This window comes from Heliconius melpomene, chromosome 21, assembly GCF_056956725.1.
Source record: "Heliconius melpomene rosina isolate 202511_hmr_F chromosome 21, ASM5695672v1, whole genome shotgun sequence".
Lineage (NCBI taxonomy): Eukaryota > Metazoa > Arthropoda > Insecta > Lepidoptera > Nymphalidae > Heliconius > Heliconius melpomene.
Window position 1 is genome coordinate 12,964,258 of NC_140409.1, and position 18,135 is coordinate 12,982,392.

General features: G+C 35.2%; 1 protein-coding gene across 1 annotated transcript in view; it reads right to left on the reverse strand.

The window, feature by feature from the left end:
- Positions 1-1,239: 1,239 nt before the first annotated feature.
- The window catches only part of LOC146527333 (sodium channel protein Nach-like), a 35,582-nt gene continuing 18,686 nt past the window's right edge, over positions 1,240-18,135 (reverse strand). Inside the window, exons 8-12 of the mRNA XM_085206160.1 lie at positions 13,569-13,680; positions 13,082-13,135; positions 12,252-12,414; positions 9,514-9,620; positions 1,240-1,554 (exon numbers count right to left, since the gene is read on the reverse strand). Coding sequence (XP_085062286.1) covers positions 1,319-1,554; positions 9,514-9,620; positions 12,252-12,414; positions 13,082-13,135; positions 13,569-13,680 — 672 coding nt within the window. The 3' untranslated portion in view covers positions 1,240-1,318. The remainder of the gene's footprint in view (positions 1,555-9,513; positions 9,621-12,251; positions 12,415-13,081; positions 13,136-13,568; positions 13,681-18,135) is intronic.

Below are 18,135 nucleotides of genomic sequence, written 5' to 3' on the forward strand. Positions count from 1 at the left end.
GGACGCCATTTTCGCCCTCAGAACTTTGATGGAGGCATACAGGGAAAAAAGGAGAGCTCTGCATGTGGCCTTTTTAGATCTGCAGAAGGCCTTTGACTGTGTGCCTCGTCAGTGTATCTGGTGGGCATTGCGATCCAAAGGGATCCCTGAGGCCTATATTGAGATTATCAGAGACATGTACCACGATTCCGCTTCTATGGTTAGGACTGCTGTTGGCGACACTAGACCCTTCCCGATTACAGTGGGGGTTCACCAGGGCTCGGCTCTTAGTCCGTTCTTATTCAATGTAGTGCTCGATACTGTCTCGGCTCACATCCAGGACCAGCCTCCATGGCTGATGATGTATGCCGACGACATAGCACTCATTGCCGAGAACCGACTGACGCTGGAGCGTAAAGTGAACCTCTGGAAGGGTACGCTTGAGAACGGCGGTCTTAAACTAAATGTGTCGAAGACAGAGTACATGGCCTGCGGGAGCCGGGACTCGAGCACCATCCTTATAGGTCCTGAGCCAGCCGTTAAGTCGGAGAAGTTCAGGTACGTTGGATCCGTTATGCACGAGTCTGGAGGCATCGATCACGATGTCCAAGGGCGGATAAGCGCTGCCTGGGCCAAATGGTGGGAGGTCACTGGTGTGGTCTGCGACCGCAGAATACCGCCCAAGCTCAAGGGGCTGATATACAAGAGCATCATCCGACCGGTTCTTTTATACGGCAGCGAATGTTGGCCGGCACTATCTCGGCACACTCAGGAGCTTCACGTCACGGAAATGAAGATGCTGAGGTGGATGTGCGGCGTAACGCGGTCTGACCGCATACGCAACACATTCATTCGAAGTAGTCTTGGGGTCCGTGACGTAGCGGATAAGCTCCAAGAGCGTCGTCTGAGATGGTTTGGCCACGTTACGCGCCGGCCTAAGAACTATGTCGGATGCAAGTGCCTTGCTATATCAGTTCCTGGAGTGAGACCTCCTGGACGCCCAAGGAAGCGCTGGCTGGATGTCGTGATGCAGGACATGAGAGCCAATGGTCTAACCACCGAGGACGCAAAAGACCGTGCAAAGTGGAGTAGGTTGAGTAGGAGGGCAGACCCTGGCAATAGCCGGGATTAATGCCAGGAGGAAGAAGAAGAAGAATTATATTTATTACTATTAATATTATGGATATATATTTTCATAAGACGTTAGAAACTTAAATATATTACATATTTAAATTATAGGTTAAAAAAAAAACATTTTTTAATCCTCTCTTTATTTGTATAAGTTATAAGTGAAGTATTAACTCAATTAACTTAATTTCAAATTAACCGAACATTAAAATTAATACCGAATTTTCACATGTCGATCACTTTGACTTTCCTTTGCATGTCTCATCCATTTTTCATTTTTGTGTTCCTCCACGTTTATTATAAACCCATTAGGTTCCTTGGAACTGTCATCTATAAAGAACCTTGAAGTCGAATCATAAAGTACTCTTAAACTGAAGAAAACGAAGAAATCAAATCCTGATATTAGTGTGAATCCCAACATAAGGCTTAATAGTCCACCGAAAGCGGCTGGAAAGAAAAAAAAACGATAATGGTTAAAAGAAAGAAAAAAATGATTATAGGTTCGATTTCCACTCGGGGAAATTAATTTTTATTTATTAATATTTTCATTGCTTTCCACCACTCAACATACAACAACAATGCCTCGAAAATTCGGAGGAAAGTGGGGAACGAGAAACTCCGTTCCCATTAAAACACTTCCAAGAGCGAAGCGAAACTCTGCGCCGCAAATGATCTTCTTAGCTTAAAATATAAAAATATATATAAGTATATATTTCATAATTATGTTTGATAATAATTACTTCAATACACAGCAATACATTTACAAACATTCGTTAAAATAAGAATAATTTTCCTTAACTAACAGGTAATGTAAACAGTATTATATTTATTGCGCTCTCAACTCGTATACTTCACAAAGGTAGCGTCTTCATGGATATTTACTAATATACTTAGAACTATTATTATATGTTTTATTGAAATCATGGTAAAGTAGGCAGAGGGGACTTCCCGTGTTTGTAGATCCCCTTCAACTCCTCAACTCTGAGAACGAGATCTTGAGCCGTTTTAATTAATAGACCAAATTTAAGTGCCAGGCCAGTAATGGCGCGTACAAGAGTGCGACTGTAAGCGCGGCAGTTTGTAGGTTAGATACTCAATCGAGGAAATGAAATATGGTTTAACACTACGTTCCCAGGTTTCCTCTGCCTACCCCGCTATGTGCTTGAGGATAAAAAAACAACAAAAAAAAGTATTCATAATATAAAATACATTTTTATCAAAAGAGTTTAAAATGCAACGGTAATCCCGAATTCCGAAACAATACATATAACCTGTAATCCTGGCAGTGGGTAGTACTTTAAAATTTTATGAAATATTTTACAATCCCATGCTACGTAGTTTGCGATTTAAATGGAATTTAATTACATGTGTATACTATTTATATTTTTGTATTTATATAGAATATTTTAACAAAAATTCTATAAACGATTTGTATTCAAAATACTTTTATTTTGAACTTTACTTTAATTTAATTTTTGTTGTGGGTACGATTAAAAAGTATCTTCCTCGGTATGACAAAACAAAGAACAACACAGATTTCCAAAAATTCACAAAATGCCTAAAATCGATTAATGAACGGATATAAATAAAAATAATATTTTATTTTCTTGGTATCACATTGTATGCCTCACACAGCAAGACAGGCGGAGGAAATCTAGGAACCTAAACTGTGTTAAGACATTCGATTTCCCCATTAAGACATTCCCGCTCTCCACTTTCCGCCGAATTTTGGTGAAACGACGAACTCAACATCACGCTTTTCCTAGTTAACAACTCGTGAGCGAGTGGGAATTGAAGAATCGAACCCACAAACGTAGCGTTCACATGCTTGTGCCTCTGTGCCTCTAGCCTACCTTATTATAACTAAAAAAACATTGCTGATATTGCTTTAATACCACTATAACCTGTCGATATTCTCGACAATGTAATTATAGTGAAATGCAATTTATAAAATAATTGTGTATCTTCTATAATTAGAAGTACAAAGACTTGTTAATTACAATAAGGCTCAATCATTTTAGTAAAGGGTAGTGTACACTTGTATGATTTTAATGAAATTATATGCTGGCAATAAAAGCGCAGTTGAAAAACATCTGTCTAAGTGTGGTGTTGAGTTATACCACTCGAATTCTGGTTGAAAGCTGAGAATGGAGTGTCTTGACACTAAGCTCTATGCACACGTTGCTATATACGGGGTACAAGCTGAAGCTGAAAAGAGGGAAGTTGCATTTGAGAAATATTTTCAGGGAGGATTAGACTAAGCGCGGCGTTAGGTTTCAATAAATAGCACATTAGAATTCTCTACATATTCTTTGAGTACACTACATTCGGGCATGACCGAAAAAATACGATCTTGGCATAGAGACAAACAACAAAATGATTCTAAGGTATTCGTTAAAGAAGTATTTAGTCTCAAGGAAAAAAAAATACGTTAAAAAATTATTACGTTTAGCTCTTGAAAATATTATAGTTATTATTGATTACTAATCTAGGCATTAACTACTAGATTATCTAATTTCACTTCAATGAAGTGAATTGAAGTTCACAGAAGTCGTACTCGAATAACTATGATGGTGTCTAACTAAATGTTAATTTACTGAAGCACTTCTGATGTCATAACTACGTGCAAGCTTGAACTTCGATCAGGCATTGTTTATAATCGATCGAGTATGTTATTCGTTAACATTTATATATGGAAAGATTTTAATTATGTCTTAAATATTTTAATGGCAGAAAACTTTTTTTTTTGCTCTTCGTTGTATTTTGCATACGGCAGGGTAAGTTAAGAAAAACAACCAAATTATTTACTATTATTATTAATATATACTGTAGGCGGTCTGGGGTCGGCTGAAGGTGTGACTGCAACGCACGGTTGTGAGTTCGATCACCATCAACTCGAGGAAGTGAAATATTAATTTACGTGTATATTTCCATTTCTTCGCTCTGGTATCGAGACAAATTGGTACTGTTATTGAGTTCTGCCACTCAACACGCAATGCCTCCAGAATTCGGCAGAAAATGGGGAACGGTGAGTGTCTTAACACTAGGTACCCTAGGCCTACCCTGCTGTGTGCGGGAAACAGCGTGAAGCTGATTTATTTATTTATTTTTTTATTTAATAAATACTGGGTCTACATAATATAATGTAAAACTGTCTTCACAACGCAGCAAGCGACCGCCGCGCCGTTTCACGGAATACATTATAATTCTGCAAAATTATTATTTTACAGTTTCAGCGAAAATTAATCGCTGGTAACTTTCATTAACTTGGAGTTAACTATAGATAATTTCACGGAAAAACGTGAATTGTATCATTATTATCAGAGTGAAGCTGATTTTTTTTTAATTTTATTAAATTAATACGTGAAAAAAAGCACGGAAGTCAATGAAGATCAATTTAAATGGAAAGAAATAAGAGCAAGGAAAGACAACGAATGTGGAAAAGTCTATTGCTACAGGTAACGAACTTAATGGTGCCTTAGCTACATTGATGAGACGACGCAGAGAGGTCGTACAAAATGGGTCTTGCAGAAGAAGAATTAAAGAAAGCTTAATAATTCTCTGGAGATACGATCTCTTCGTGGGTTATGCGAAAAAAAACAGTTTGTATTTATTAATAAGAATACAAATATTATGCTGAGAGGGTAAGTAGGGCCCTCACATGGTAAGCCGATATGGTCAAGGTTGCGGAAAGTCACTCGGACCGCACAGAACCGATCGCCTTGGAAATCCTTGAAGGGCAACAATCCACTCAGTAGTTTTTGAATGAAAGTTAATTTAATATATATATAATTATTCATGTTAATATAATTTTCTAGAATTTTTTTAAAATCCGGTCATTACCTAAGTAAGAGTACAGAGTTTAAAATTAAACTTAGGGAGTATTTTTTGTCAACTGTTAAATTGGAACAGTTGATAGAAAATACTTCTTTTGTTAATATTAATTCTTTTTTGTTAATATTAATTTTAATTATAAGTAAAGAGACTCGAGATCCTGCAGTCAAACTTACAAAGAGTTTTGCAGAACACAGACTAACTTTTTATGTATTTTTAATTGGTACTAATAAAATAAAAAAATAAAAAATCAAGATTTAAAAGTTAAGGTAAAAAGGCTCACAATCTTTCCTTCCAACGAAGTCGTAATAAATGATCGCAACCATAAAAGTACTTAATGGGCGTTCTAATACGAATATTAGAGAGCAAGTCGATATGTCCACTGGTTCCAATATCTCTGTGAACTTGCATCCTATCTAAAATGTAGAGAAGTAAACTAGCGGGAGTAAACTAGACCCTCCTTTCTTCACTTCCGCCCACTCGGAACACAGTACCGCGTATCATCATGTTAGAGCAAAAAAATATAAATATTTAATTCCCTTAAAAAAATATATAATATGAACTTTTATTTATAGTGTATATTATTTTTCTTCTGAATAACAAATAGCTTGTTTGATGCTACATTCCGCATATAGCAGGATAGGCTGAGAAAATGTTAAGAACCCCATTCCCTACTTTCCGCCCAATTGGCTGGTTAGTTTGGTTAGAGTGACTTAGTAGCGGAACTAAACGCCGTGCTTTCTCTTATCTTACAGAGTTAGGAGCGCAAAAATGAAAATAATTTACATTCCACCAGTCCACAGAGTCTTCATGGCCTCTGAATAAGAAATAAGTAAGTATATAATACTTATTTATTTCAAGATTTATTTAAGTATAGTTGAGGTAATCATAGTTTATTACCATTCCTAGTTATTGTTGCGACAAATCTATTATAAATGGATATTTAAAGCTTTTACAATTTTTTTTTTAATTGAAGCGGACGTGACGCAGCTACGCTACGATTGTGGGTTCCATTCAAAGAGTAAATAAATGAAAATATTTCACCCCCTATATGTGGATTGAACCCGATATTATTTAATTATCAAATTTTAAAAAACGTAAGCAAATGTCAAGATATAAAGAGTAACATATTATAATAAACATCCGCTCTGTTTGTTTTGTTATCACATCTATTATAGAATAGTTTTATGAATGCGTACAAAAGTGTCGATATCACATTTAAGATATAACTTTACATGTTGTTTACCTCTTTTAGGGTTCCGTAGGCCAATGGCATAAAACGGAACCCTTCTAAATGTGTCATGTCTATTTGTCAAAATCGTCAAAATCGCAAATACAACTTTGTCACTTATACAGACACTATGGAAAACCAAGTTATTTATTGTTAGCAAAAAATTATAGTACTATTTTGGTTAGGGCGTAAATCGGTACTGCTGCTGTCTGTGCTTACTACTCTACGGAACCCTCCATATAAGCGTGTCCGACTCGCACTTGGCCATTTTTCTTATCAATTAACTACATCAAAGTGGATTTTAGATACAAATCATTCTAAAATCTGAAACATCGCTGCCGTCATACTAACTCATATCTTATGAAAATTTACGCAAACAATGAGTCAATAAAAATATTTTTTTATCGATATAAATAGGTGTATTATTTTCGTAAATACATATATTTTTAAGATGTTTATTGAAAAACTGTGTTATCATGACGCATGTGGGATTTTCCTAAGTTCAAACGGTTTCAATGCTAGTTGAATAAATGTTTAACTTTATAATAGGAAAAGAATGCTTACGAACGGAGAGAACGGAGTGACCAATTATAGCCAAAATCATAATAAATTTTAAAAACATATTTACCACTTAATTATTAAACTGCAAAATAGACTTATACGTACTTTTTAAATACTTATTCCAGAGTAACTTTACAGCGTCATGTTTTTTCCCGCATATCATGGAACCTGGCTTTAAGACACTCCGTTCCCCAATTTTTGAGACATTGCACGTTGAGTTGTAGAAATCAACGCCGCATTTTATCCGAACAAGGTAATGCTAACGATTTAATTATAACCCTTTTCCCGAAAGAATCGAACCCACTATATAGGCATTCAACGACATCGCGCTTAGTCAGACACTGTTCCAATGCGCCTGCATTAGATTACAGTGTTATAGTTAAGTTAGGAAGTGACAACGGAAAAAGAGGAAGATGAGATGGGCAGATATCATTAAGAGAGTCATGAACGCCTGCAACGTTTCTGCTCACGATGGGGCCAGTCGAGCGAAGTGGAGACAAAAGACGAGGAAAGCAGACCCCACCATCACATTGTTTGTTGTTTTAAGAAAACGTCACCCAAAATGAACTTATATTTTGATATTCATCCTTATAATAATAAATATATTATATAATATTTAATAAATATTCTTATAGTTCAAGCAGGCGTAGCCGCGTCCGGGTCCACTAGTATATGTATATAATAACATAAGTGTAGTTCTAGGTAATATCTAAAGGAGAAATATATTAAAAGAAATATATAAGATGACAAAAGGTACGGACCACAAGGTACCATAAGGTACTGTCTGAAATGTAAGTAAGAATTAAAATAAAAAAATGCGCCTCTACGGCTTCATTTTATAGAATTTTCACTTAAATATTAATATATAAGAACAAGAACATAAAGTATGAAGCCTCTATACAAACGATTTGCGTTCCGCGAAGTGAAGTTGACAATTGTCGTTTAATAATATTTATATGAACACGTTGATATTAAATTCAATATTGATTTTATTTCATTTCTTCGTTCTGGTGTTGAGGCACAGCGCGCATACAGCAGGGTAGGCATAGGGAACCTAGTGCTAAGACACTCCGTTCCCTATTTTCCGCTGAAATTTTGAGTGGCGAATCTCAACGCCGGCCTTTTGCTTTGGTGCCGGAACGAAGAAATGAAAATATTAATAAATAAAAATTAATTCCCTCGAATGGAGACCGAACCCATAACCACCCCGTTACAGTCACACCCTTGTTCCCCTGTGCCACGACGACCTATAAAAATATTAATTTATCTTAACTTAAAACTAGTTCCATTAATTAATTAAAAGCCAATTACACACCATTCCAACTGTAAGGACCTCTAAAAGGAACTATTGAAAGTGGGATGCATCTAAAATCGTCGTTTCTCAGAACCGAGTGTTTGATGATCGCATTAGTTTCGAGTACTACACACTACAGTGCAGTACAGTGCGGAATGAGGATCGATATTGAGTAAATCTCACACCACCCTAAGCTCATATTAGTGACTAGCAACCCACTCGCGGCTTCGCCCGCTTGAACTATACTATTATTTATTTGCTAATTTGAATTATAATTTGAATTATCTATTTCACGCTGTATCCCGCACACAGCAGGGTAGGCAGAGGGAACCTAGTATTAAGACACTCCGTTGCCTACTTTCCGCCGAATCTTCACAACGCCGAGCTTTGCCTCGACACCAGAGCGAAGAAATGAAAAATATTATATTTAATTTCCTCTAGTGGGAATCGAACCCACAACCAGTCGCGTTTATAGTTATACTTTGTGGCCCTGCGCCACGACTGGCCTCTATACTAATGATATTCCAGTAGACCAGACAGCCGTTACATTTATAACCTAATAAAATTTTAGATTTTCGCCATTATCCCATATTTTAAATAAAAATAAACGCGTGAACCTTAAAAAATATCAATAATTAATTCCTATAAAAAGCGTAAGTACTCTTTGCCGTCAGAATTACAATTTAAATATATTTCAGTTCTCAGAAATTGTAAACCTAGGACACATCTATTAGTTTTTCGACGCAATGGCATTGGCTCCACCAAAATTGACGCTACCGTTACGCGGAAAAGCGCATTTTTAAATTTTAAGCCTAAAAGCCTTTAGTGAACTCAACATGGCAGCGTGGAAGCCAAAAATCTGTTCCTTTGATATATTTCTAACATAAAATGATATTCGTGTTATCATAATTGTGGGAGAATTGTCAGTTCTGTTCCATTCAAGAAAAGTAACCAAATTCCTTTTTTTAAAAACGTCATTCACTATCGCCACAAAATGTTTAAGTCTGTAATATCTTTCTTATTATTATTTACATGTCCCCTTTCTGACAGGATAAAATATGGTGTTGAGATCCGTCATTGAGTGCTTTAAGATACACGCAATGTCTCGAATTCGAACAGAATCGGGTGAAAGGAATTTCTTGAGACATTAGGTTGGATAAGACTTGATGCGGTCAAACGTAAGCCTATTACATAAAAAAAAATAGCTGAAAAAGATCATACAGTTCTGTAGACGAAAAGAATCTTTTTTTAACTTTCTCTTTTATGTTGTTGTTTGGCACTTCTCTAGTATCCACCTCCAATGGCGGCTGAAGGAGCTTTCTTTCCAGAATAAGCTCACTTTTGTCAACTAATCATATAATTTTATAAAAGAAATATATGACTTTATCCTTCCGCAACTTGTTGAATGGATGAGTGAATAAAGAAAATTCTCTACGTTCTTCTGATATCAAATACTATTTATTACCTGTATTACAATAATGCTTACCTAAAATATTCTGCCAGTTAAAATACGCATCTCTCCTGTACCTCGTCGCTACTAGGTCGTTGAAGAAAATGTTGATCACGGAACGGTTCTCCAGATTTATTGCGTCACTAGAAAAAAAATATCATTATTATTATGTTTTCATTCTTTGCTTGCACAGCTTATGACTGTAAATGTAATGGTTGCAGGTTCTATTCTTATTCGAGGGATTTATTATATTTGTTTCTCTGTTTTGGTACAGAGAGCAGACGTTGATCTGTTACTCAACACGCAATTTCTTAAAAATCGTATCATGCATGAAGAAGGAGAGTATCTTAGCTTTCCTCTTTTCCTTTAAAAATACAAACAATACAAATTGAGTAGTTTTCAGAGGCTGACTAGATTATCTAATTAAAATATTTTTAAGGCGATTTAAAAATTAGAAGATTATTTTTAAAGTAAGTTAATTGTCCCTTTTTTTACAAAATTTCTTATGTAAGGACTGTATATGAAAACCTTATAAATCGGCGTAGATTATCCATTTTGAGCCAAAATCAAAAGTAAACAACTTGCACAAAATTATACTAAAACTAAAACAGTCTACGTACAAACGTCGTACGTCTTAGACAAAACTTATATTAACATCGCCCAAATTCAAAACAAAATCTCTTGTATGAATGCTTTATAATGCATTTTTAGTAGAAAAACATCTTCTTATATGCAGTAAATTTAATATAAGGCATTATCCAATTGAGAACATACCAGAATAAAATATAATAGTTGAGAAATTTAATTATGATTATTCTGAGAAGTGTTAGAAACAGTGAAAAGGCTTATTGAAGCAAAAAATAATATGTCGTACTGGCTTCCCTTTGTCGTTTATCATTAAGCTTTTAGGTTCACGCTGTATTGCGCATATAGCAGGGTTGGCACAGGGAACCTAGTGTTAAGACCCAGGGAACCTAGATTTTTGAGATATTGAATATTGAGTGAACTCATTCCTTGTCTTAGTACAAGAAAAATATTAATAAGATTAATCGAGTTAATCGTGGAGCAGTGGCACAGCGTGTGAGTGAAATGCGATAGTTGTGTGTTCGATTCACTCATGGGGGAATTATGAATTTAATATTTTTATTTCCTCGCTCTGAGGACAGGATAAAGCGCGAAATTGGTCATCGCACGTGAACCCTTAAATTGAAATTGACACAAGTTCTCCACACAAGGTTCCCTCTGCCTACCCTGCTATACACGAAATACAGGGTAAAAAAGCAAAAAAAAAAAAAGAAAAGAAGAAATCAAATATAATTGCAAATTCATTTCGAATTTAAATATCACTAGTCACTCGTCAAAGTTAACTAAAAACGTCCTCGAAGATCGATACGAAGTATAAACTGTCTCGCAAGGAACGTTGAATGGTGAAGCAAATATCACATCACATAAATACGAGCGAATATGGAATACCTGGAGTTAGTAATACAGGGAACTTCAACGTCAACTTCAACGTTGTTGTTCAACTTCAACAACAACGGTCAACGTGTCATGGCCGCCTTGAAGATAGATTTTCTGAATTTTTGAGTCAATGTTTTCTTTCTCTTGGCTTTTTCTATATGTATATCATATTACAAGGTAGGCAGAGAGTATCCAGAATTAAAACACCCTGTTCCCCACTTTCCGACGAATATTCGAGACATTGCGTGCTGAGTGAAAGTCGACGATGCACTTTTGCGTTGGTACCAGAGCGAAAAAAAATTAATGATTAATAAACAATAATTAATTCCCCTGAACGGGAATCGTACCTACAACCGTAGTGGTACAGTCACACGGTTGTGCCCCTGAACCATGACAGCCTTAAAACAAAATAAAAGAAAAAAATCTAAAATCAAGTCTGCACAGCCGCCTACAGCTTCAGAACGGCAACTACCTGTATTTACTAATTACTTTTGATAAGAGAGCTACTTGCTTTGGTTTGTCAGTGCCTTAGTTATTTAGCAAATGAATGAAATTGCACTTTCATAATAACATAACTTAAATTGAAATTTTTGAGAAATCATTATTAATAAAGAGGCCAGTCGTGGCGTGGGCACATTTGTGTGTGCGGGTTCGATATCCGCTCGGGAGAATAGTTATTCTCGGGAAAATTATTTTGCTAATGTAAAGCCTAGTGTTGAGTTCCACCGAAACGAAACGAATACTTTTTAGTATGCAGGTTAAAGCTCTTCTATTTGGGATACCTACTTCCTTTTTAATTTAATTTCATTTAAAATAAATATTTAATTTCCTCAATTTTAGTATTGACATTTTATATTATTGAATTATTTTTATTCCTCCAGAAGTAACAGGATGGTACCCCAGGGAGGGTAGAAGGAAAAGAGGCAGTCCCCAGAAAAGATGGGACGACGACATTAGAAAAGTTGGTGGAGTAATGTGGAATAGAGTGGCCCTGGAAAGAACTGTATGGAAAAGATGGGAGGAGGCCTTTGCCGATTGGCAGACAGATCTACAAATTATAAGGAAAAATCAAATATTACTATTAAATTAAATAAGTATGTGTATTGTGTTGTAATTCTCAAAAATGTTACTGTTTGAATGAAAAATGTTACAGAAAAAAAAAAAAAAGAAAAAAATATATACATTTCTCCACTTTAGTAAGTAAGGGCGGCGTTAAATTCCAACATTCAACACTCAAATGGCGCTGTCAATGTGAAGATTCTGAAAATGAACGTGAAAAAGCGGAAAAGAAAACATGGCGGTAAAAATCTCACAAGAATGCAGTCCCGCTGACTGGCACGCCGGTGGCCAGCTTCCCCATAGCGACTTCTAAAGGATAGTCGAAGTGTTCGCACTCGGGCATGCACTGTATCAACTTGACGTTTACATCCGTGTGCATAGTGTCATTCTCTTCACTCTCCGCTATTATATTGGGACCTGGGATTGAATAAAAAAAATATTTCAATTATTCTTATTTTTCATATTTATCGTGAAATCAAAACAGATTAGAAGTGCAAAGTAATTTTAACATTATTTTCATATTTGAAAACTTAAGTAAGCAATCTTTTCAGCTTACAGCTTCCCGCTGTATCTCGTACACAGCAAGGTAGGAACAAAGAAGCTGGAAACTTAGTGTAAGACACTACGTAATCCCATTTTCCGCCGAATTCTGGAGGCATTGTATGATGAGTGGCGGGACTCAAAGCTACGCGGTACCTCGTTACCAGAGCGAAGAAATGAAAATATTAAATTTTTCAATCTCCCGAGCGCCGAGGTCCCGATCAAACCTGCAAGTACTCAAAAAAGTTAAAGCTCAATTAGAAAAAGAAAACGAATGGGATTCGAAATCACAGTGGGTTCGAATCCCATTCGTTTTGTTTTCTTCACATATAATTTCAACTTCACCATGTCTGTCCTTTTTTAGCTTTAAACGTAAACTAGTGTTAACACACTCCGTTCCCCAATTTTTAGAGACATTGCATGTTGAGCGGAACTCGTAGCGCCTCGCTCTAATAATTTACTTTTGCAAGTTAGAATCGAACCCACAACCATTGCGAAAAAAAAAACGAAATTAAATAAGAAACACAAACATTTTTTTACTTACTAATAATTCTCTCCAAACATTCAATATCACGAAAATTGCATATTCTGTAGTAATCTGAAACAGAACAAACGATCACAAACTACAGTAGAGTAAGTTATAACTGATGCTGTATGAGCCCCAGCTTTATAATTCTTTTTTCACTGAAAAGCAGTATTGCGTTTGACGCTGATGGTTCTATGTTCAACTAATGCATTATATTTATTAATATACGAGGAGAGTGTGATTGTAAACAAAGTGGTTATGGATTCGATTCCTACGCGGGATAAGAAATTGAATATTTTCGTTTTCTCGCTATGGTAACGAGGCAGGGGCGGCTTTGGGTTCCTCAACATCCAATGCCTCATAATTCAGCTGAAAGTGGGGAACCAATGTATCTTAATGTGAACAGAGTGTTTTAATAGTAAGTTTCCAGGTTCCCGCTGCCTACTCTTCCTGGAACTCTACTTGTTCCTACTCTCGTGGGCTAAGAAATTAAAAAAAAACTGACCTGTTTGTGGAAAATAGAAAGGTATACAGTCGCATTCGTTTATTAATATTTGTGTCTTCTTCAAAGCCATGCAATTATGAAATGAGTATTGGTGAAAATTCGATATTTTTACCTGAAATCCAATAATTATATTTTAATAAAAGACTTAAAAAAATATCAAAAACATGTACAGAACGGATATGGTATTTATATCCTGAAAACGGAAAATGTTTTTGTGGTTATGTGTTCGATTCTCACTCGAGGTAATTTTTATATTCAAATTACTTATATTTCCCAGCTTTGACAAAGCACGGTGTTGAATATAGCTACGATTATACGATAAAAAACGTAGAGCGATTCTTTTTTTAAATTCTTTTAAATATTCTTTACTTAAACTAACCAAAATGAAAAGATCGAAAAATGGAGAACGGAGTATTTTAACACTAAGCTCCTTTTGCCTATTTACTATAATCGCTTTTTTCTTTCTCTTATTTGCTACACAAAACCCGGCTTTTCGTCTTGCCAACATATAGTATTTCTAAAAATGTGAAACACCTTAATATTAGGTTTTAACAAAAATGTATTTACGTCACAAACATAATTCTTAGATCTAGGTATTAAAATTATCTAGATAGATATATCTGTATCTGTTTATCGTTTCATCGATCGCCAAGCTTAGATAAACTAACATTAAAATTTAACATAACACATTGTGCCGCACTTGCAGTGTTAGACTTTAGACCATAGCTGTGGGTACAATTCTTATTCGGAGAAAATATTAGTATTATTTTATTATTAGAAAATATATATATATATATATATATGAGAAAATATTAGTATTAGTAAAATATTAGTAGGATAAGGGAAAAGTTCCGCAATCTAACAAGCAATATCTCTAACATTGTTGCCTTTTTTTCATAAAAGCAATTTCTCAGGTCCATGGTGCAAAACGCACGTGCCTTTTTTTCATTATTATTTTAAAAATTGACATCATTTTTAATTAATCTCCAACGTTATTAGAAAGGATATGGACATGAAGAACAAAGTATCTTAACACTAAATTCCTCTGTCTTGTCCCGCTAATCATTCACATTCGTTAGTGAAAATAAAAATAAATTAATTAAAAAGCAGCTATTTGATAATGAAAATAAATGAAGAGAACCATATCAATAACTGTCAAATGTATCAACAAGTACCTACAAGACTCCTACAAGACTTTTTAATTCCCAAAGATTATATTTGGAAATTAAATCTGCTTTAAGCTGCTCACTACTGATATGGAATGCAGAGAAAAATGGTGCCTCATAAAAACGAACGAAAAAACTCCCGTAAAAATACCATTTACCTATCAATCCATTAATTTACCTATCGACACGTTCGTATCCGCAACTAGTGTTGAAATTCTTAAATCTTAAAATCTTTGAAGCGCTTCATGGCCATTGATAATTGTGATAGATAAAAAAATTTTTGAAAAATGGCCGAAATGGCCGAAAATGGTTCAAGAAGTATGTATCCTGGAAATGCATTTTCAGCTTGTATGATATCTATCTTAAGAAGACAGCGGGAATCCGCTGGATTCAAAGGGCGCAGGACCGGACGGAGTGGCGAGAATTAGGGGAGGCCTAGGTCCGGCAGAGGACGTTGAAAGGCTGATGGATGGATGGATGGATGATATCTATTGCGGTTGACGTCGCTGATGCTTCGGGATGACCATGTATCGGCTAGATGCAGGATCCGAATATCTGCATATTTCATTGTTCCTGCGCAAAGCCAAAGCTTTTTATTCATAAACATCGAACACATTGTAATACTAATAAATTATAGAGTAAAAAAAATATGTTTTTTGTTTTTAACATAAAAATAATTCCACTTATTAAAATAATATAATATAATATATTGTATGATTACGGTCACATTTCGATAGGTCCTCAAGATATGAAGATTAGCGGCTCTCGATACTTGCTATCGTTGAACATTTTGCGTCAATACCCCGTTTTAAGATATAATGCGGAGATAGAATACTCCAATTACGTACATGGCTTGTCAGATTTTCATTCAATTATAATGTATTACTATGTACCTATATATGTTTGTATGTTTATTAACATAACTTTTTTAAAATTATGCTATCTTATTGTATTTTTTTATATTAAAGTTAGAATAAAAAAAAATATGATTTGGTGGTTTGGGTCCGTCCAAAGTGTTAGTGTGGTAAGAGAGGTAAAGGGGACCTCGGTTGATCGAGACTACAGTATCGATTTTTCTCGTAAAAAGCTTGAAGCTTTTTACGAGAAAAATCGGACCCACGGAGAAGGAAAAGGTAAAAAGATGATAGATGATAAGCAAAAAGATGGTAGATGAAGATGAGAGACTACGGTTGTAATTACAAAACACAATTAATTCTTATACAATTTGAAGCCCAATAATAATATCGATCATAATGATATTTTCAAGTGTTTTTTTAACTTCACGCTGATTCCCGCATAGCAGAGCAGGCAAACTAGTGTTAATATCCATGTTTCCTACTGTTCACCTTACATGTTAAGCCCAGTTTGAGAAAACCCAATAGTCGTCTATCGCACAAAAATATAATCAGTCAAATACCAACACTCAAGTTTTATTTTATTTTTTAAATCTCTCCGCGTTATAAATATATGCAAAGGCGTAGGCAAAAGAGGGCCGAGTGGGCCGAGACCACCCCCCCCCCCCCCCCACATATCTATTCAAAGCTACAGTCCATTAATTTATAGTTCATCATTCGTCGTTATTTTTGTACGAGATCTCATTGATTAAGCTATGGAATACTATGGTATATCGGTCAAGTGCGAGTCGGAATTGTAATTGATTGGTTTTTCATTTAATTTTGTTTTGGAGGATTTTATCTTGACATGCAAATAGATAGATAGACGGACCCACAACAAAGGAAGCCGCGTTTCGTTTTTTTTTATTTATTTAATTGTAAATCATATTAATGTCACGTTTAAAGTCACCTCTATGCCACCGTTCCACCACGATTTTATAAAACATTAAAGCGTATAAAAGTTAACACACTTAAGTTTGCGGTCATATGCACTCATTTTGTATGAAATGAACTACCAACATAAGTTTGTAATATTTATTTTCTGTAAAATACCTATAAATTTATTTCTTTTCCGATATTCTCCTTTATTTAAATTGTAAGATATGTTCGTGCCAAATTTCATAACACGGGGAGTATCTTATAGGTTTTAATTACATGGCGAATTTCATACAATACGCGGGCGCGGCCTTTAGAAGTTTCATTATTTCAATGTTTCATGACAATGTAGATATTAATTAATATTTTATTAATTTCACATTGATACATCAATGCGATTCCGAGATAATGCTATTGACGGATGGACAACAAAGAGATCTTATAAGGGTTCCTTTTCACGTTTGAGGTGCGGAACCCTAAAAATATACTGAATATTTCATAAGCTCGTGCAATAACACGTTTATTTATCTACGTTCGAGCATCACTTGTTGAAACGATATTAAATGTAAGCAATGAGATTTCCTCTCGACTTCCCGTTGTTTTAAGAACAAAATTTTATTAGCAATGTTGATATTGTTTTAAATATTGATCGTTTTGGACGTGTAGAGGTCATCGTGGCACAATGGATAGACGGTTGTGGGTTCGATCACCATTCGGGGCAATTTTTTTTTCACGCTGTCTCCCACACACGGCACGGTAGACAGAGGGAACCTAGTGTTAAGACAGGGAACCTAGTGTATAATTTTGGAGGAATTGCCTGTTGAGTAGCGGAACTCAATGCCGCCATTTGCCTCGACACTTACTTATATAATTTGAATTACTTTTATTTATTTGTTTTCTTTTATTTAGTTAAACATGTCACAAAGGAGGTAAAATCTGCCAATCATATTAATATGATTAGAAAATAATTATGATAAACGGGTTATCACTTACGTAAAGGAGAATTTAGAGATATAAAAATTATAAAATTGCCATTTTCTTCTTTTAAATAATTGATTATTGTTTGCTCATTATGAATGGATGTGTATTAATGGGAACGGAGTGTCTTAACACTAGGTTCTCAGGGTCTCTCTGTACTATGCGAGATACAGCGTGAGGCTAAAAAAAAATTAATTATGACGTCTGTTTTGTACTTAATTGTATTATTCATAATTAAGATTATATATATATAAAGGATGATTAAATTATTAATTTAAGGCAGTAAAGAGATACCAAATCCAAGATTTCAACTAGAAGGTTATACTTTACTTTAAAAAAGTATTGTTATTCTTTTATTGACGCAATCACAATGCTTTTGAAAGTTTTTAGCTTCACGCTTTATCCCGCAAAGCGTAGTATCTCTCATTCACGTGGAGAGAGTCCAGGCACCCCATCCTCCACATTCCTTACCCTATTTAAAGATATGTTTAATGAGTGACGCTACTCAACGCCGCCCTTTGCTATATCAGAGCGAGAAAATAAGGGAGGATACACACTATAAAGCTGGTTACCTTTAGTTTTCAGTCCGATCGCATATTCTTGTATGAGAAATACTCTAATAATAATTCCTTTCCATAGTAAAATATGGAATAT